At 38.1% G+C, this 21,227-nt stretch overlaps 1 protein-coding gene across 2 annotated transcripts in view; it reads left to right on the top strand.

Moving 5' to 3' along the window:
- Positions 1-2,190: 2,190 nt before the first annotated feature.
- CAPS2 (calcyphosine 2) overlaps positions 2,191-21,227 on the top strand; it is a 28,605-nt gene continuing 9,568 nt past the window's right edge. The window contains exons 1-12 of one of the 2 annotated variants that reach the window (XM_014963161.1): positions 2,191-2,310; positions 3,389-3,495; positions 5,974-6,020; positions 7,254-7,299; positions 7,435-7,554; positions 10,675-10,830; positions 13,219-13,341; positions 17,016-17,083; positions 18,050-18,169; positions 19,304-19,378; positions 20,328-20,423; positions 20,535-20,628. In XM_014963161.1, coding sequence (XP_014818647.1) covers positions 3,418-3,495; positions 5,974-6,020; positions 7,254-7,299; positions 7,435-7,554; positions 10,675-10,830; positions 13,219-13,341; positions 17,016-17,083; positions 18,050-18,169; positions 19,304-19,378; positions 20,328-20,423; positions 20,535-20,628 — 1,023 coding nt within the window. In that variant the 5' untranslated portion in view covers positions 2,191-2,310; positions 3,389-3,417. Of the gene's footprint in view, positions 2,311-3,388; positions 3,496-5,973; positions 6,021-7,253; positions 7,300-7,434; positions 7,555-7,666; positions 9,831-10,674; positions 10,831-13,218; positions 13,342-17,015; positions 17,084-18,049; positions 18,170-19,303; positions 19,379-20,327; positions 20,424-20,534; positions 20,629-21,227 lie in introns of those variants that run through there. The other variant, XM_014963162.1, reaches the window with a different exon arrangement.

Here is a 21,227-nt window from a genome sequence, read left to right on the forward strand (position 1 = left end):
GCTCTTTGTGGAAAACTTTTCTCTGGGGGGGAATGAAAAGCAGTATGGGTTAAGTCTTCATAGTCAAGTTTCATTATTTGGTGAGAGAAATGTAGCCACAGACACTATTTTAAAATAATTATGTCTGAGTTTGCTGTCTCTTCATGAATGATGTATAGTTTTGTATGTCAATTTAAACCGTAATACATTATACTGGATTACTTAATTTCTTCCCCACCTGCCACTGATTAAACTCAGCAGCTGCCTAATAATTGATTGATACCCATTAGTACTATATCTCTGTTTAATATTTATTTTAACACAGTAGAATCTGGCCTTATGATTAATTGTAATGCACATTTTCTTAGATCAGTGTTAACAGATTTATTACTATGTATCGTTCAAGAGCTGTGGGGCTTGGGGGTTTCTTTTTTTAATACATTTAGCCCTCTCAACAGTGGCTTTTTTAGGTCAGTGTTAAGAAAACTTTTTTCTTCCTTTGCCAGAATTATTTTTGTCCATACCTTTATTATCTCCTAATTTTCTGTTTACTTGATGTACATGCCTATGGAACTGCTACCCTTTAATGACAGGTATAACGTTAGAGGTAGGTCTGACAGCAAAATGCTGTTAAAAGCTATGCAATTATAAAACAGAAGAATTAAGTAGGCCAGTTATAATGCCTGAACTGTTTTGTCATCTTTATTCTTGCAGGAAAATGGAAAATAACACGTGGATTTGTCTTTATGGAGGAAATGTACTGTAGTTAAAGGGACCCAAACTATTACTGTGTCACCCACTGAAAGGGAATAAATTGTTCATTCTTGTGTATAAACATGGTATGGTTTTTGTTCTAAAAATGGATCACACAGGCTTGGAAGTAGCAGCATCCAGAAATACATCCTTAGAGTTGGTGTGTTAGTAGTTTTGCAATAAGTGAGATTTTGCCTGACTTTGGAAAGGTGACAGATTTTTTTCCCCAAGACAGAATAGATGAATTGGAACTGGTATTTGGACACAATTTGATTTTTAAGCATAAGAGATGTAGGTCTGGTCATTCAGGACAACTTGGAACTGTTTAAAAAATTGTAATTGCAGAGAGGCTATCCTCTGAGATAACTAATAAGGCTAATTAAAGTGAACTGAGTTTAGAACACAAGTCGTATGAGGAGTGGCTGAGGGTACTGGGGTTGTTGAGAAGGCTGAGGGGAGACCTTATCTCTCTCTACAACTATCTGAAAGGAGGTTGTAGAGAGGTGGGGGTCGGTCTCTTCTCCCAAGTAACAAGTGATAGGACAAGAAGAAACGGCCTCAAGTTGTGCCAGGGGAAGTTTAGCTTGGCTATTAGGAAAAATTCCTACTCCAAAAGGGCTGTCGAGTGCTGGAACAGGCTGCCCAGGGAAGTGATTGAGTTGCCATCCCTGGTGGTATTTAAAAGACATGCTGAGGGACATGGTTTAGTGGTGTTTGTGGCAGTGTTAGGTTGATGATTTGACTCAATGATCTCAAAGGTCCCTTCCAACCTAGTCAATTCTATGACTCTATGATTCTAATTTAAAAGCCTTTCAATCAGAATGAAGGAGTGGGAACAGAGTGTGCTGCTCTAAAATGGCTTTGGCCGTTCGTAGCTCCGTGGCTCGCTGGGCTGCCAGAGCCGGTGTGGATGGAGGCCAGTCCTGCTGCCTTCCAAGTGCCATCGCTACTGCTGGTGCCCTTCTGTGAACCAGCAGTGCCGTGGCTGTCCCCATCACTGGTCTCTGGATGCTGCTGCTACTCAAAGCCTTCCTCCATCAGGCTTTGAGCAACTTTGGAGTAATTGCTGTATTTCCGAGCCGGGGCTACAGACACCCTGAGCCCTTTTGCGCCTGTTTTGAAGTCTCTGGTTCCATCTGTTGGGGTTTTCTGAGGACACGAACCAGTGTCCTAGCAAGCCGGTGGCTGCGGGGCCCACACAGCGCTGGCGGCCGGGGCTCGCCGGGCGAGTGAGCGCAGGGAGGGGCGTTGGGGCAGGCAGCCGTACCACCAGCGGGGAACCACCCCGGCAGCAACGCGGAATTCGCCTTCCCCCCTCAGCCGCGGCGGAACCTTGCGAAACTTTCCCTGCGAAGCCCGGTTGGGATTGTCCCCTCCGCGCTGCTGTACCCGGCGCGGCCCTGAGGCGGGGGGAGGCAGGGGCGGTGCCGCGGGGCGCGGCCGGCCGGCTGCGGGCAGGTACGGGGCCGGCGGGAGCACGTTCCGCCCCTCAGGCGGCGGGCAGTTGCGGTGCCGGCGGGAGCGCGTTCCGTCCCTCAGGCGGCGGGCAGGTTCGCCCCTCAGGCGACGGACAGGCGGGTACGGCGGGTCGGGAGCCGCTGCCGCCCCTCAGGCGGCGGGCGGGAACGGGGCCGCGGCGGGGCGCGGTTGCCATGGAGATGCTGGGGCGTGGGCCCGTTCCACCAGCCGTGCGCGGCCCGTCACCCTCCTCCGGTGACGGCCTCTCCGGAGGGCCGGCCGCTCCCGGGGAAAACCGAGCGTTTTCGTGCAACTGTTCCGAGCCCACGATATTTATTTGAGCTCTGACAGTGTTGTTCTTTGTGATAAAGTTATTTCAGCGCGTTAACTGTTCAATGCAGCAGCGCTCCCCCCCCGGGCCTCCAGCTGGAGGGATGCAGCGTTTCAAGTGAGAGCCTTATGTCCTCTGAAGGCGGTGGCTCCGTGTTCTCAGTGCTGTGGGAAAGGGACGGTATGGCCAGAAGGCTGGTCCCTTGGCCAGCAGCCCTGGGGCCATCTCCAAGGAGGCCCTGTGGCGGTACTTCTGCTCCATAAAGGAAAGGGTACTTGGGAGTTAAAACCTGCTCAGTAGGTAGAAATGGGATTTTTTAGAAATCAGCTTTTGTGGATGGTGATTTGAAAAAGGAGTGTCTCATTTCTGGGAACTAAACGACAGGGGTTTTGGTTCAAAACTGGCTGGGTGGAAGGAGGAATCGGCAGTGCAGTGAGTGGCACACTGGTAAAAGGTGGCTCTGGAGCTCTGGGAGGCCGGTGTGTGCCAGGAGGCCCTTACGTCTTCCTGAAAATATTTTGTCCCAGGGCATGGTGCATGGGAGAGCCAGGTGGCAGCTGTAAGCAAAGATTAAAAAAGGTTGGATGTTATCAAGGGGTAGCAAATCAGTAATCCTGGTATGAGAAGGTATCAAGCATGAGGGAAAGAGGGAATTAAACTTGAGGTAAATCTGAAGAGGAATCTCATTAAGCATTAGTAAGGGAAGATTAAGAGGCGGTTAAAAAGGGAATCCAGTAACATTCACAGATTGCTAAAGTAATTGGCGATAGACTCAGGTAATTGGTGATAGACACGTTCTTACTAATGCAATGTTTATTTACAGACATACATAAAAAAATATTCTTAATGGCTTTTTCTGTTTTTCAGTTTATTCTGAAGGCTGTTATTGAATTAGCATGGATTTGGAAGTTAAAGGAGTTGCTGTGTCCCCTCGAAGGCAGACTCAGCTGTCATTGATGGGGAAGAAACGTCAGGTATGTTAATGGAGATGGGTTGTGGTTGTTTTCCTTCCTTATTTTGATGTTTTTACAAATATTTTAATCATACTTCGGAAGGCTTTTAGTTTGAGGTTATAATACATTCTGTAGAGAAGGAAACTTGAAATGATTTTTGTCAGAAAGTGATAGTTTTAGTACGACAGCTTCTCAAACAAAGGGAGAGAATTTCCAATAAAAACAGCTGACCTAAAATAGCTGATGTTCTGGGTATTTAGCTAGGATGTGGGGAACTCAGGGAACAAACTAGTGCTTGCAATTAAGCGCAACAGAGGCTTGAACCTCTCTCAGGTCTGTTTGCTGCCTCAGGTTCTTGGTGAAACTGGTTACAGGTTTGTCTGTGGCTTTATTTTGCAAGACAGCAAGAAAGTAAAGCAACTCCCAGAACATAATTTCAAAAGGCTTGATTTCAGATTGATGTGTACAATGAATCTCGGTATTCGGCATTCATTAGGAAGGGGAATTTTGTTTTCCAGGTATTCCTAAGAGTCTATGTTTTGAGATGAGTTTGGTGTGCAACTCTCACAAAATCACTGTAGCAGAAACTTTAAGGCTAACTTTTGGAAGCCTAATTAGTAAAAATAAGATCTTGGATTGTGAGGGCCATTGTTTTTATTATCGCTAAGGTAAGTATTAGGTTTTTTTAATAATGGTTGATTTTTCTTACAGATACTGTGTAATTTATGCCCATGAAGTAAATTTAACTCAGAATCTTCTCTCAGGCCCCAAGCACACATTAAACTTCCTTATTTGTTGAATGACTGCACGAGGAATTCTTGGAGTTTGACTGCTGAGTTGCTGTTTTCCTTTTTTTTGTTTGATTTGGAATGAAAAATGACCTTTTGTAAACGATATAACGTTGTCTTTTCACACACACAGAATCTTAGTGGTTGGAAGGGACCTCTGAGATCATCGAGTCCAACCACAAAAAAAAAAAAAAAAAAGCCAGTCTTTTTTGAGATTAAATAGCTGTTTACACAAGAGCATTTGGAGCATGTAGTGTAGGTTGTAAAAGAAAAGAAATGTCCGTTTTTCTCTAATCTTTTGCTCCTTTTTTCTTCTCTTTCTCAAGCCCCTTAGTGTCTAAATTTAGACTCTCTGGTCCATCTGATTCTCGGTGGCTTGCAAAAATAAAACATAGATTAAAATTAGGTTGAAACTACGTGCTTCACCTTGTACATGTGGACGGTCTTCAGGATGATTTTTGTTTGCTTTCTTCCTGATTTGCTGACTTCTGGAAAAGGAATTGCATTAAGACTTTAACATGTAGAATGTGGTTTGTTCTTTATCTTACCACAGTTGACATGGTACACAAAAATTAGATACTTGTGATTTAATGCATTACATTTAGTCTTAAGAATAAGACTAAATTGTGTTAGATCTCGTAAGTTTTTTTTACATATTTGACCACAAGGTGGTGGTGTTTATTATGTGCGACCTTCCTGGAGAGAAACTTTCCCTTTTTCTAAACCGAATACCCTTTGTTGAAGGCACTAGAGGGTAGTGTTGCTGAACTGTAAACTTCTTTTTCAGGAGCAGGCTGCAAGGGTGGGTGGCAGGAAGGGAGTTACAGTTTTGTGACTGCTCTCAGATCATGTTAGGGCAGTGCTGAAATAGGATGTCTGCTCAGTTCAGACTGTGATGCTGAGATCTCTGACCTGAAGAGTGTGAAAACAAAGATGCTGGCCTGGTTCAGAACATCCCTGAACCATATTTTTTGCCAGATTGGGAGGCCGTTTGGGGAAAATTGTTACTACATGCTTGCCCCAGTCAAACCGTCTTCCTGAGAGATTTGCTGTTAGCTGTTTTCAGAAAGCCATAGTGGGGTAGATGGAGCTGTGGCTTGAGTCTTTTCTTTCTTTTATTCTTGCTGTATTTTCACTCATTTGATTTTGGAGATCTGTGTGGTACACAGGCCATGCAAAATGAACAGTGTGAATACACAAGCTGCCTAATCATGTGCTGCTATAGCAAAGCTGAGATGATGTGATTACATCGAATAACAGGGCTTTGAGGTCTGAGCTAGCTGCATGTGAGCCAGCTGGTTGTTGGTATTGTGGTTTTGGTTTAAGGGTTGACTATGGGGTTGGTTCCCAACAAAAAAGGACTATGTGACCTAAACCCTCGTGAGCAGTGATTGTACAAACTCTCAAGAACGCAGATTATTTATAATGCTTTATTAATAGCTGACATGGATATTGTCTGGATTCTGGATTCATATTGGAAATGGAATCTTTCTGTCATGATGAATATCCAGTCTTTCAGGCTCATGATCTGTAAGAATCAACTTTGAATGAAGTTTTTGTTTTGTCCTTTTGTTAGTAGCATCTCACTTAAGCATGTCAGACAGATAATTTGAGGCATTGATTTTTAAATATTCCAGGGGAACTTGAAAGACAGAGCTGAGTATTTTAAACCTGATCCCTGTAGATATGTAATAATGTATCATTCTTTTAGGGCTGGAGACCAGATACACGGGCTAGTCATGGTCCTCGCCCACCAGAGTAAGTCTGCTTCTATTTCTGATCAGTTTGTGTAATTGTGCATTATTAACACAATCCATTTGCATTTGTATTGGTATGCAAATCAGTGTTCCATGAAATTTATCATCATAGGTTTGTTTTCTATATTATTTCTATTTAGAGTAGAATTTGTGATGCATTATTTACATTGGCATTAAGTTGATTTGCATTTGGTTGAGCTTAATGATAGAGCTGTACTCAGAGTTTTCATATTTATGAAAATTTCTCAAATATTTTTAATATAATAGTCTGCAAAAAGAGATAAAACTTATTTTTGTTTTAACTATTAGACTTCTATGCAGGTATTACAGTAACAATTACAAAGAACCTGTTGTGAAGAGACAAGCAAAGGGAAATTTCGTATCGTGCCTATAAAATTTAAAACCTTATACTGACTTTGGCAGATAAGCAACATCTGCTTTTCTAAGGATCATGTTTGATAGTTTATGGGGTTTTGTTTACTGAAATGCCTCACAGCCAATTTATGTATCTACATTATTTTACATGTATATGTGACCGTGTCCTTGGTTTGTTCATATTGAAGTCAAAAAAATTTCTGCGTACTGTCAGTGATCCTCTAGTAAAAAAAGACTGGAAATTAAGGAGCTCTCTTATTCCAAGCAGTAATCTCGTTATAATTCCAGAGTATATCTGGAGTACAGGCAGCAGACACAGAGAAGCTTTGATGAATTGGGAGATGTTTTCATTTCTTTAGCACCATGAAAGCCAACTGTACTTTAGTATTTCATTCTGCTTAATCTCTTCAAAAAAGTTTGGAAGGTTTGCATCCCAAGAGCTGTTGCTTTCCTGTTGCCTCTCTGGAGCCCGATTATAGAGGAATATTGCCACAGACCTGCTATGAAAGACAGGAGTAAGGAATCCTTGATTTACGATCTTGTTGCTGCAGCACCTGTTGGGGGGTGAAGAGAATCCAGGATGGCCATGCTGGGAATGAAGAAGAGCCTTGCAGGGGCTCTTTTCTGCTGTTAGGGTACTCTGCAACTGGGGAAGAGGAAGAGCTCGCTGGCCACAACTGAAGCAGGAGGAGCTAATAGGGATTTGCCAAGTAGGCCATCTCCGGTCATAGTGAAACTCTTCATAGCAGGGAAATTTTTGTGAGGGAGTTGATAATAGTAACTAATAGGCAGTTCGCTGCTACTGTAATTGAAAAATAAGAGAATTTATTGCTATTAAAATCATTTTAACTTCCTGCAGGGTGCCATGCCTAGATCTAGGAAGGCTGGGAGATTCTGATGAAGAGGTAATTATAAATTTATTCTATCCTGAATAGTTTTTAGAATTCATGTGTTGCAGGAGTTTACAAAAATATCACTCTGAATATAAAACAGTTATGATTGCTTGTCCTTTTTTTTTTTCTTCCCCCCTGTAATTTTAGGATGGAGACTCTTACATGCCATACAGTGGAAGTTATCCTCGGACATGCCATCTAGATTCATCTCCAGATTGGAGAACATCGTTACGAACGCCATATGCACAGCATCATCAGGCTCAACAGGTCAGCCTGCTGCTACCAGTATCTTTAAAATATGCCTCTTTAGCAGTAATTGAGCGAAGCATAATTACCCTTATTATACAAGTTCTTTTTATTTCTTTTGGTTAAGCTTGTATCTGAAAGTGCCATTGGTCAAAATACTTTTGACAAAGTACTTTTTACTGAGCAACCTCTAGAATATAAAAAAAAATCTTACCTTCTTAAATACCTTACCTGTTCTTTTTTGGTTGATACACTCATCCATTTCATTGTACTTATTTTGGAAGAGATACATTTATTAACAATTTGTCAAAGCAACTGAAAAATGTAATACTTTGGAGGTAGCATGCAATTTTGGTTTGTCTTTCTAAAAAAAGTGGAACTTGATAGTAAAGATAAGATCAATAGTAGTCAGTGAGTGATTGAAGAAAAGACCCAAGTGTACAAACAGTATGTATTATTTGTATGGAAGAGTAGTTGATTTTAGTGAAAAGGAGATTTTGGGAACTATGTGCACCCATTTCATAGGGTTTTTCTTAAGTCTCTTGTCTTTAAAACAAAACTGTGATGTTAATTTCAGAATTACGTTCAATTTGGCAGAGCACTTCTATTGTAAAATTTCCTGATCACATATCAGCATTTTTTTCCCCTAGATGACTAAGAAACTTAATCACCACTAATCTTAGGTGCTTTATATGGAAAATCAGTAGTCTAAATGCTAATGTTCTGTTTTATAGTTTTTTACAGCACTGTTCAGGATCAATATCCACTATAACAAGTTTAAGAATTAATTTAATTACTCAGTTATTACAGTTCCCTGAATGCAGGAAAATTTTCCTTTGAACTCTTATATCTGAACTAAATTTGAAGAAATGAATGTGACAATTTTTTATTTGATCATTGGTACATATTTAATTTCTCTTTACCTCTATTTTCTTCTGACAACGTTTGTTTTTTTTTGGCACCTGTTTAAACTAAAGGAAAAGTAGCCGAAAAAATATACACTGACAATAACATTAGCAACTCAGTAGTAGTACTATTGTATATGATCTGAAAATATAGTATGTTTTAACTTTTGTGTGATAGGAACTAGCTTATTGGAGGCCCTATTTTTAATCTGTCATTCCACCAATATTTTGAGTTTTTCAAATATGTTAATTAAAGGGAAAAATCTGCAAAAAGTAGTCTTCTCTTTGTAGTCCCTATATTTGAGAGATTACATATCTAGAGCTTTAAACTAATACAAGAATGCTACCTACATGATTATTTTCTGTCATAATCGTGCACTATACATAATCATGGTAAAAATCTCACTACTATTAGTATGTTTTTATTTGGTTAGGGTTCAGGAAATATCCTAACTTATCAATTTTATCTCTTTGGAAGAATCAGAAAATAAATTGTTTAAAAATTCATTATTTAAAAAATATTTAACTTATGTAAACGTAAGAAATACTCTGAGTGTTTCAAACAGAAGTATAGCTGGAGGGAAAAGTGATGAGTAATTAATTTATATATGACCTGTGCCCCTTGAAACGAATAATACAGCGGCTTGTATGACAGGACTCCAAATTGGCTGGAGCTCAAGGTAAATCTGCCAAGATCATAATTTTATATGCTTTCCTATATAGCCAAATGGCTTCTCAACTTGGAAAAAAATGCATTTAAATGAAAACTTAAAGGGTTATTTTTTTTTCAAAATAATGGACTAAGAATGTGCTACTTCTCAGAATATCTATGTGTCCAACATCGGTTTTTATACATGTCTTAAGATGTAACTATAAACATATAACTATGGATAGGTTATCTTCCTCTGTACTGGATTGCAAGCGTGCAGTGCAAACATGCTTAAGTTGCGATACTCTTTGTAGGTCTGGATGCCTATAATCTCACTGCTTGCTTTATCTTTCTTTTTAAATTCTTAGATATAATTCTGTCTAGCTGCAGGAAGGCTAATGGAAGGTTGGTGTGGCTTTGTTCCTTAGGGTCTTTCTCCCTTTTCTGCTTTTTTTTATCTCTTGTTGCTTCCTTTCTGCCTTCATTATGTCTTAAATACATTCTTGCACATTCAGCACTTCAGTATCTTCTGTTCACTTACCTTCTTTTGCTCTTACTCTCTTTCTCTTTTTGCCTGATTTTTTTTTTCTCCTTCTTTTTTTGTGGAGAGGATTTTCAAGCAGTTCTAAAATATTTTAATGTATTCCTCTGAGCGGCCTTTATTTCTGCATTGCTTGCTTCTGGGGCCCTGACTGAGCATTCCTTTAGCAAGATATGTTCCAGCTGCTTCAATAACAGACTGTGTAAGTAAATCTTGCCAAAATAGGTCACTTTTGGAAGAAAAATTTAAATATAGTCTTATCATTCAGGAATTAACCAGTGAAGGCATGTGGATTCTCTGTTGAAAAAGAAAGCTGCCCTTTCAAGAACACAAATCGTTTGGGGTGTTGGGAAATAGTTTTCTAGAACAGGACTGGTGTTGCATGATGAGATGTGTTGAGTAAAGATTCTAGATAAGGCTGTCTTAGTTTTATTAGTGTTGAAGGAATGTCACTTAAATGTTGAAGGTGCTGATTATTCAGGGAGAGAAAGAACAGAGTCTTGGCCTTCTGTCATTCTGCTGTTTCTATTGATCTGGCCTCCATTGTGTAGAGCACTGAAATGGGCGTAAAGTTACGAAGTTACTTAGCTGGCATCACTGCCTTTTCAGCTGATGTTCTAGGGAAGGAAGACCTACTAACTAATACTTACCAGCTGTCCAAGAATATTAGACCTTCTGATTGAAAAAATCCACTAGCCCGTTTTCAGCCATCCAAAACCAAATTTTGGTGAGAATTCCCATTTTAGTGATCAGTAACATTATCTTATAGGACAGAACCACTGACTCCCGGCTCTCTCCTTAAAAGTGATGCAAACCCATTTGGGTATATATACTTTTTAGATTGAAAAAAGGCAGAATATGAAGAACTCAATGAAAATTAAGCTTGAATATACAGTAATATATTATTTTTTTTCTTAATGTGAAGCATAGTGTCAAGAAGTTTTAGTAGTTATACTGGATGGGAACTATAGTAATGCTGTTCTCATTCAATAGATCAACCAGAGGCTTTTGTATTGATTATTCTTTGCTTTTCTGTTTTGGAGCAGAAGACAATACCAGAAAATCTGCCATCTCCAACAGACAGATATAAACTGAAATATCGTCAGTATCAAGCAGATAGGAAGGAAGAATATAAACAGTATTCTCAGAGAATTGCAGAAAAGAAAAAAGACCAACTCCAGTGTCCAGAAGCTTCAATAAAGGTAATTGTCAAAGAAGTAATTGCATTTTTAAATAGCAAATGTGTGCTGGTATTTCATTACAGTGTTTCGAGAGGTTTGCATGTGTGTGTAATTAATTTCTTCCATATTTCTATTGTAAAGAAATAAAAATGTGCAATTTCAGCATCTGATGTTGAGTAGGAAATAAAATATAGAAGAGCAAGAAACTGGGTTGCTCTGAGAATCTAAGTGTGCTTGTATTCTCTGGTAAGAAATGTAACATTTGCCCTCATAGAGCACCTCTAGCCTCAGCGTGAAGATCAGCGTGATTGATAGGGAAGAGTTTGCAGCCTAAGAAGATGGGAGACAGCGGGAAGATCTTGGTAGAATGTTATTTCCAAATATAAAAATGCATTCAAGCTTTTTTATTTTTTAAATATAGCAGTATAGTAATTATTCTTCTATTCAATTATGACTGTATACAGGACTTAAAAGAGGAGAAATGAAAAATGTAGTCTGTACCTTAGAGAACTATTAACTCTGTAAGCAGAAGGAAATATGGGGATAAAATAGTGAAAGATGTTATCTGTACTTTTTGTTTTGATGTTGTATGAGATCCGGTACAGTTGGACCACAATGTTGGACTGCAAGCTGTATTAAGTCTGCCAGGTTTCTTTTGTGTTTTTAAATTAAAACTAAGATGCAAACAAGGGAAGATCAGTGGAGAGAAAATGGAAAACAAAGGGATGAAAAAACCCCAAATTTCTTCTTTTTCTGGAAGAGACAGTATAGAAGGGTGGTTGCCCAGAGCAAGACACATCATTGTAGGCATAAGGAAAGAGGAAGCAACAGCTATGAGGACTGGCCAGATATTAGATTGAGTGCTAGGGGTAGATGACCATTTAAGAATCTTAATGAAAAGTTAAGTATGCAGGTGTTGAGGGAACATATTTTGTTCATTCCTTTTCAGAGGAAAAACTCCATGATGAGTAACAAGGAGTTTACTGATTTTACTTCCTTAATGTTCAATAGAGTGAAAAAGGAAGGTCTTACATGAGACAGATGTTACGTTTCATGTATTGTTGTTATTGTTTTACACATATTGTTGATCATTTTAAAGGGGCTTTCTCCTCTTATAGTCACACTTCTATTCTTCAGATAAAACTTGGACAACCTGCAAGTCCTTGTAAGTAAATATTCTGTCAGTCAAAGAGTTGTGTAAAAAAGACAGTTCTGTTGTTCTGTTAAGCTTAGTTTTATGGTGGCAGTTACAATTGTTATTTCTGGGGATTTGTGGTAGTATTACTTTTTTTTTGTTTTGGTGTGCTGGGTTTTTTTTTAATGATTCCACTCTTATGTACCGGTCTGACACCATCACGTCATCTGTTTTCCAAGAAGTGACTCCTATATGTCCTGAACTGCAAGCCCATCAAAAGGGTATTTACAGGAGCAGCCAAGTTAATCCGAAACTGAAGAAACAGGTGGAAAGTGGATACTGGGAGAGAAAAAGCAGGACTGGCTTATTCTGGTGATTTTGGGTTCCAGAAAGATACTCGCTAAGCACTAGAAGCTATGTATGTCAGTTCTTGTGACAGATAGTAATATAAAGTCTAGCAGAACAATTTTCTGTGTTAGATATTATCACTATCTGATTAAATTAATAAATCAAAATCTTTTTGGAGTTCAAGGTACTTATTATTTTATGTGATTACTGGAACTTGTAATAACTTTTCATATCTGAAAAGAAGCTGTTCCTAGAGGAGCCTAGCTAACAAAACCTACTTTTCTGATTTCTTGCCCGTGTTTCCTCCTTGCTGACTTCTGTAAACAGTCTCCTTTTTCAGTTTTCTTTGTATCCTCCATGTAGGAGGTACTTCTGTAATAATCTTGGACTTATTAACAAGCCTGTTAGACCCAGTTCAGCAGTATGCTTTGGCATTGCCCTGTCTAGACTGTATTTAACTTCTTTGCTGCTCAAAAAGCAGCATCTCTGCAACGGTGAACTTTGAGCTATATTCATAATGGCAAATCAGCCTCTTTCTCTTGGCTGTTCTGGAGCAGAACAGAGAAAGGATGAGCTCGTCGTCTTCAGAGAGGTGCTAACAGTCTGCTTTCTCTGAGATGCTGCTGAAAATTCACAAACCTTGTAGGAACACAGTATTTTTGTGATTTTTTTTTTATTTTTTATTTTTTTTCCAATGTGATCGAAAGCTGGTGAGTGTTCAAAAGCTCTAAGGGAAGACTAGAGAACAGGATTTCTAAGTTCAGCTTCTGTGAAGTGGAAGAAGCAGGCACTTTAAAAAGAAGCAAAAAAGGAAAATACTTTTAAATAAATGATTGAGGAAAATGTGTGTGTTTGTTGGAAAATGTGGGGTTTTTTTGTTTTTCTTAATTAAATTTGATTTATGAAAATAATGTATTTCTGTATAGGGTACACAGCTTGAAGATGGACATAATGATGGTCTTACAGCTCTCGATGAGAAAGCTCTCCTGCAACAATGCTATACAAGCAAGCCCTATAATATGCAGCACAGTATAAGAAAATCAGAAGCTGTAAGTATTTCGGCTTATATTATGCTGTTAACTGTCTAGACTCACAGAATGACTTCCCAGATGTTCAGCAGAAGTTAGGCCTTTGATGATGTGGTCCTAATATGTAACTGGACCTATTGCAATCATGGGAGTTTAAACATTTGCTTCAAGGAGAGCTGAACTGAGCAGGCCAGTGAGCATTATTTCAATGCTATCTGCAATGCTTGTATTTTATGCAGTAATGTATAAATGAGAATGCAAATCACGAAAAATAAATACAGATATGTACATACAACTAAGATTACCTGATTGACTTGTGTGAACCTGGGTATAGTGATAACATTTCCTCTGGTCTGTAGCTTGTACCCAAGCCTGTATTTCATGATTTATGCATTCCATGATTCCATCAGCGCTTACTCTGACTTGTTTCTAGAGTAAATAAGCTGTTTTTCTTCATTTACTCCTGAGATGTAATATGTGGTAAGAACTGGCTTTGTAAGCTGTGTGGGCTCTGTTGTGGGTATAAGATCAAGTCAGCCACGGCTTTGAGTCTTCAAGCTCCAAGGATGGAGTTTCTACATCATCTCCAGGCAACATCTTCCTGTTATATGCTACTATCCTAGTGAAGAAGGTCTTCCTATTATTCACACCAAGTCTCTCAAGGCTCAGTTTTTAAACTTGGTCTCCTGTTATGCTGTTGGCCACTGTCAAAAAATGTTTGCTTCTGTCTTCTTTGTAACTTTGCTTTGGTTGGTAGGATGTTTTCAGAATGCCTCATAGCTGCTGCTTCTGCAAACTAAACAAACCCAAGCTCCCTTAGCTTCCCCTTTCGGTTGCTTTTGCTTCAGTCCTCTGTTAGATCCTTTCCAGATTCCTCTCATCCATATTGAACTTGGGAAGGAGGGAGCCCCAAAAACTGGCAACAAGTATAGCATCTAGTATATGTAGAGGGGAATTAAAACTTTTCTTATATAGACATACCAAATATGTTTCTTTAATTTCCTACATAGACATGTTTTTTACTCTTTTTAGAACTGAACAATAGGAGTCTTGCCCATCTAAGGCTAAGCCTTGAATTTAGGATCATTTACAATGAGGAAAAAACCTTGAGATTTGATATTGCATGATTCAGTATTTGCATGTGCAGAGTGATAGCACTCCTGGTTTTTGGAGGTATTAATGAACAGAGTTACCATTCTAACTTTCTCGTGGAATTCTAAGCCATGAGAAATGTTATAAGCTTGTAAAAGTAAATAATTTTAATTTATTTTGTTCACTCATCACTATGCACTGAATTTTGCATCATTGCAAACATTTATTTGATTTCTAGTCTCATCAAAGTGAATGTGGATGTTACACTACTGAGGTCACTATTCATTTTCATGATAAGAAAATCTTTTCAGAAAGTACTTTTATGAAGAACTTGAAGAACTTCCTGTTTGTTATTTTTAGAATAAATTTAAAAATCCATACTACAGGGTAAAGATAATAGAAAGAAGTTTTGAAGTATCGTTACAGTAACTACTTAATGCTAAATCAAATAAACTGAAACCTTGAGAAAAGGGAGCAGTGCAGGACCACAAAAGAACAGGTACACTGCAGCTGGTGTGCTTTAAAAGGATGCCAACAGGTATCAGAGCAAGGTGTCACAGGCAGCTGTAGAAGCCCTTTTGTTATTGATTAGCACTGATGGTTGCACAGGCTGGCTGTCTCCAGGAGTATCTCTCAGGTTCGAGCTTCTGATACTGGTAGGAGTAATGGAAAAAACTGGCAGTAGAAACTGCATACATATTAATTCCATTGGATATATGTTGCCTCAATTGTTGGCATTAGATCTTAAGGTGTTTTAAAAATTTACTTAAGAATACACATTGTTAAAATTTCCTTTTACTGTAATCATTACCAAAAACTCTACAGTAGAATTTCTCCTAATTTTTCTGTAGTTTGGGATGAAAGTTCCATAGTTATAGATTATAGTACATGTGTAATTGCCAGTAGATGCTATGTACAATAAAACCAGGGCTTTTTGGAAGAAGGTTGTTTTTCTCTGAATAACCATATAACACGAACAAATGTAACTACTTAAACAGTGAGAGCTGCCGCAAGTTCAGTGTTTGCCTCAGCAATTTTGTAAATTCACAGTAGAGCTTTTGTCTTGGCAACTTTGGAAATTCATAGTAGAGGTTTTGTCTAAGAGGTGAATGGAAGATGTTCCATGAAGGGAGTATGTTCAGTGACCTAGTTTTCAATTGAAATTCAAGGTGTAAGGTTTCTTTCTTCAGCATGCTAGCTGGTTTGGCTCTATAAGATGGGGCCCATGGAATATGTTGTGTTTTAACAAACACTGCTCTGTATCTTCCCTGTGGCCTTCTTTACATAATGCTTTTTAATGCATCTGTTGTGACAGTTAACGGGCAAAGATTCAGTAACTCGGGATAAAGCACTTGTAGTTCTGATAGGTGTAAAGATGAAATATGAAAGAAAACTAAAAAGCCCCTTATCTTCTATAATTCAAAAATCTTCTAAGGCTTAAAGTCAGTTCAGAATAAACACCAGCTGGTCTGGTGTTCCATTATTTATTTCCATTTTATGGTTGGTGGGTTTTTGGGGGGATGGGTTGTTTTTTTTTTTGGGCTAATGCCCATCAGTATTTACTTGAAGGTTGTGAATTATACCTGTAACATCTCTGTGGAATTAGAGATCATTCCTTACAGTTACCCGGTACAGAACCAACTTCAGGTTCTTCTTCAGCCATGGGAAGGCTTGATCTGTCTAGAATTTGGTTTGCACACAAGAATTGTGCAGAAAAAATAACCAATCAGAAAAATATCTTAATTCTTTGGTTTCAGAATATCTACAGAGTTGTCAAAAAGGTTGCATAAACCCCCTCAGTAATAATAATCTCGGTTTTCTCATATATTAAAATTATGTTTTGGGGAAAAAAGGCAAATTTAAGTGCAGTGAAGAGGTCAAGAAATCTGGAAGGTAAGTCGAAGAGAGATGCTGGGGCCTAGTTATTGCCAGTGGCCTCCGTGCTGTCCTGGGGCATCCTCTTGTGCTTTGGTTTATCTTTCTATGAAACAAGCAATGATCAGTGCCTGAGCACTTCACAGTGAATGGCACAAGGTTCTGGTTCAGTCTTATTCTAATAAAAGTGAAAATAAGATCATGTTAAATCCCCTTCCCCCTTAGGATGATCTTTCCTGAAAGGTTTTTCTGAATGGCCTGTCTCAGCAGAAAACTATTGTGGTATGCAGCAAGTAAAAATTGTGCCTTGAGACTAAGTCTTAAAAGAATTTCTTTGACTAAATATTGCTGGAGGTAAAGTTTCATTCTCTGAGTTGGAATATGTATAACCACAAAACCTGGAAGAGCGTGAGCTTCCTCAGGCTCTATTGTACTTACAGAATTTATTGGAAAGAATACAGAGATAAGGATGCTGTCTATCAACAGAAATTCTAGAGTTCTTATATTTATTTTCAGCTAATATGCATAGACAATTTGAGTGTGTAGCAGAGAATATTGTTTGTCTATTTGTTATGCAAATATAACTATTCAAACAGATAGAAAAAAAAAAGATTAATTGTGACATTGGTAAGATTGTGACCTCTGAATGCTATCTTAAAGGGTAATTTATTATTTGAAGTGGCTGGTGTTATATATTTCATTTTCTCTCAGTCAGTTTTTCATTGCAGGAGGATGTTGCTGCAGAGAGGAGAAAACAGGCTGTTGTAGAACAAGTGATGGTGGATCAGTTATCTAGGTAACTGAATTTATAATGTAAAATTTCTGTTTTCTCTACAGAAGAATTTAGATCTGCGAGTGCATGGCTTTTCTTGCCTAGAATATGTTTTTATCATCTTGTTCCAAGTCTTATGTAGTTTTATGTAGTGTTACTATTTGCAGAAATTTGTTGAACGAAAAGACTTTTTAACTTAAATTAAAAGATCAGTAAATGAAAAGTCTTTTGAATGCACTGTTTTGTGCATCTTGGATCACGGATGTTCATTCTGTGCTTACCCTCCTTTAGCTTCTTTGCCTTAATCTTTCCATGGATTCCTTCTCCTACTCTGAACCCTTGTGTGGACAATGTCAAAACAATATTCAGTAGTACTGCAGCTGCATCAGGGTGAACTTCTAATTTAAAAAAATCTCTCTATTTATGTTCCAAATATAATGTGCCAATACTGCCGAACAAATTGGTGTGAGAGAGCAGGATATTAATTGGGAAGATTACTTCAAAACTGTTGCATTAAAAAAATCTGTTAAAGGAAACTCAAAGGTGGTTTGAGATTTTATTTTTTTTGTAGTGGAGCCAATCTTGCCGTTAAATCAGTGTAACTGATGTGTGCAAAGATGAATCTGTATAGATCAGAGAGCAAGTTCATAAAATTATATTAGCTGTGCAGAATTATTTTTTCCTTCTGATTATGAACCATTTCAATAACACAAAAAGAATCTAAGGTACTTTTAAAGGATCTCTCCTTTTGTTTACTTGTTAAAATGACACAGAGAATATAAAAGTGTTCAGAAACCAGTTAATCTGTTTCTGGTCTGCTTGATGGGACTTTGAGAGCCCATGGGCTGGGTAGGCACTGCTTTGGGAGAGGAAGTGCCAACAGTTTTGTTGGATGATGTCCCTGGGACTCTCCCCTGAGTAAGAATATGTAAGATCTGAAATTCAAACTTACTAATAGTCAGAGAGCTTCTCCCTCCTCTTTCTGATCAGAGCTGTTATAAGTGACCCTGAGCAATCCACGCGTGCTGATGTTTCCAAGGAAGCTCATGGATTTCCGGGATTTGGGACAGCACCAATGCATTTCAGAAAAAGAACGCTGCATGAAACAAAGTAAGTTTTCTCTAGTGGTCATTTTTTTATTTATTTTAGAAATACATCTTCTGCTGTATTCTTTTATTATTTTGGGCTCTGTGAAGTCTGTTTGCCTTACCAGATGTTTTATTTCTGGCTTGGATCCACCAGCTTCATGTGAGGCCTTTTTGTCACCTCCCCATGCTTATAATTGCCTGGTGGGACCTTTTTATGTGGGTTCTCTGTGTATAGTGACTGATTCATAGAAGTTATAAAACCTGGGAGAACATTCTTAAGCTTATATTGATATTGTTCATCACAGGGTTTTGCCAGCCTTTTCTGAGCTGTTGAATGCTTGCAATCTTGTCACATCCTTTTAGAGATTCCTATTCTGAGGTGCATAAAATTGCATAAATCTGCATCTGTAAATGCTAATGTACATCTTCACAATATCATCATACTTTTCTTTCATGTTTTGATTTCTGCTGCAATAATTAACTGTATTGGCATTTAAGTGTCATTCCTGGCCTGTAAGCATCAAAATAGTAACTCCAAGGGCTTAAGAAAAACTGAAAATCTTGTGATCCATAAAATTAAATGAATCTGCAGGTCTGAGTTTTGTTCATTTAATCTTTCTTAACATGCAGGCAAACATCTCTGCTTTGTGTGTCTTAACATCCTGCTTTAAAGTCTTTCTCAACAAATGTCATCTTTGTATTCTTAAAAAAAAAAGTCAACAAATCAGTCTCACACCTGTCACGTGGACAAATCTCCATTTCTGGAACTGGTAATATGGCCAATATTGGTGGGTTAAGAAGCCCCAACCTGGGTATTTTAGCAAGAAAACACATTGATTGGTGGACGTATGGTGAGTGGTAGAGCTTTAATTCTTGATATAAAGTGTATGTAAACAAAATATCCCATTCATATCTGTGCCTTTTGTGAATGTGTGCCTTTGTGAATGTGCAGTCATATTATATAATGACAGAACACCTTCCACATTACAACTCAGAGGTGCTTTCTAATTCCACTATGAGAGATCATCTCCTCAGCCAGTTGCCAAGGATACCGTATTTCACATTTTTTGCTGTTTTTAAACAGTTGATTTTTATGTAACATTTCGCTGTGAGCATATATGTATCATTACCCTGCTGTGCTGCATTATTTTCACAGAATAAGGACCAAATCAGGATTAACTGAAAACATGCTCTCTAACAAGCTACGCTTTGATAGTAGAGTTATATCAAGGTAATCACAAATTTTTTAAGGCTTTTCAATTCTATGACTTTATCAATTATGGTCTTTACCCGCTTGAAATTAATTAATTGCACTGAACCTTTCTATTCCCTATGTTTAGAAAAAAGTATGTGCTGTGTGGGTATATATCACAGAATCATAGAATGACAGGGGTTGGAAGGGACCCCTGGAGATCATCTAGTCCAACCCCATATATATATACACTCATATGTGTATAATATAAATTGTGACGTGGCTGATGGATAGTGACTTTACTGTCTCATTGTACAGTGTTAAGATGTGTAAGTAATGTTATGTTACCATCATACCCATAGCTCTGTGCAGGACAGTTAGCACGAGGGCAGTGTAAAATAGGGGTCTTGGCTGTTGCACTTCAGCTGATTAAAAATTATTTTAGCCTTGTCTTAGTATATGGCAACCACTGTGGATGGAAAAGATAGCTTTGTGTCTTGTTTATAGCTCCTTGCATATTAAGTAGAAAACTTGTAGGTTTAGGGCGTTTTTGAAAGTGTTCTGAATTGAGTAGCGGTGACAAAAACATGTTCTTCAGCTCTGAAAGTGGCACTTTCCTGAAGCAGTGAACTGGGTACTTTAGACATAGCTGAAGATTGAGCTACGTAGCTTCATAGACCATAATGAATGCAGTAGTCCTGGTATAAGTAATCCTTTAATGAGTGAAAATTATATTGGTATACTAAAACGCGAAACCTTTTTAACAGTATGGATAATGAAATACTGCATAAAAGTATGTGTGCAAATCCAGAAGTCTAATTCCATAGTGGTTTAGAGAAAATAGTCCAATAGCTGTTTCAAAGAAAAAGATTGTACAATATGCAACATTGGAAATAATATGGGTGTTCCAAAACAGTATTTGTGTTTGGGTTGAATTGGGTTTATATGGATGCAAAAACATAAAGGTACTTTTCAATTTTCCTTCTAGAAATGGTCGTGATGCTTGTAGAGAGTTGATTGGATTTTTTTTCGCATGTGACAGATCTCTTACTGTGTATGAATTTCGACAGTTTGGAAAAAATAGGTAGGATAAATAACTTCTTAAAAAGGTTTTAGAAAACATATTCCACTATCTAAGAAAGTTAAATAAATTTAATTGGTTTAATATTAATATCAGTTCTGAATTATTTCACAGAACAAATGCCTTGCCTTTCATTCAGAAGGGAGTTTATCAACATCAACGTGGACAAAAGAAGGGAAAAGCCTATGATCTTAGTGACTTCTATATTGTAAGTATTCTTCTGTTGAACATAAGTCACTTTGGTGGTGATTTGGAAGTAATATTTAGATATTCGAGTTAATGATTGTGATCTAGCTTTCAAGGAAGATCAAAATTCTTTCCCATCAGTAACATTTTCGAATTAAAGGTTTTCAGGAGTCTGGATTATTTTGTTGTCCCACGTTTTAGAGGGTCCATTTTTGGTTTCAGATTAAGCTGCAGTTTGTAATTTTCCCACTAGAGAGCAAAAGACTGCAGGCAGCGTCGACCTTTTTGTAGGCAGAATGAACAATTTGGGAAGGAGAGTCCTGAAGATGTAGACCAAAGTGACACAAGGCGATGATTAAATATTTTTTTAAATGTGAGGAAATTGCAAGTTAATTGGTTTTAACCTAAAGTTTGAAAATGTTTACCACCGGCTGTTTAGAGAGAGCTTCTGAAACGGTGGTAAATACCATCTCCCAGCTAATCTGACAAGTGACTATAAATCATATTGCATCTTCTGTATTGCTGTACTTCTGTACTGGGCTAAGTGTTCCTGGTTTATAAATACTTTAACAATTTTTCAAGTACAGAGTGTTTCTACTGAGTTCTTCACATCCTCCTGCA

Source organism: Calidris pugnax, unplaced genomic scaffold (genome assembly GCF_001431845.1).
Source record: "Calidris pugnax isolate Ruff unplaced genomic scaffold, ASM143184v1 scaffold44, whole genome shotgun sequence".
Classification (NCBI taxonomy): Eukaryota; Metazoa; Chordata; class Aves; order Charadriiformes; family Scolopacidae; genus Calidris; species Calidris pugnax.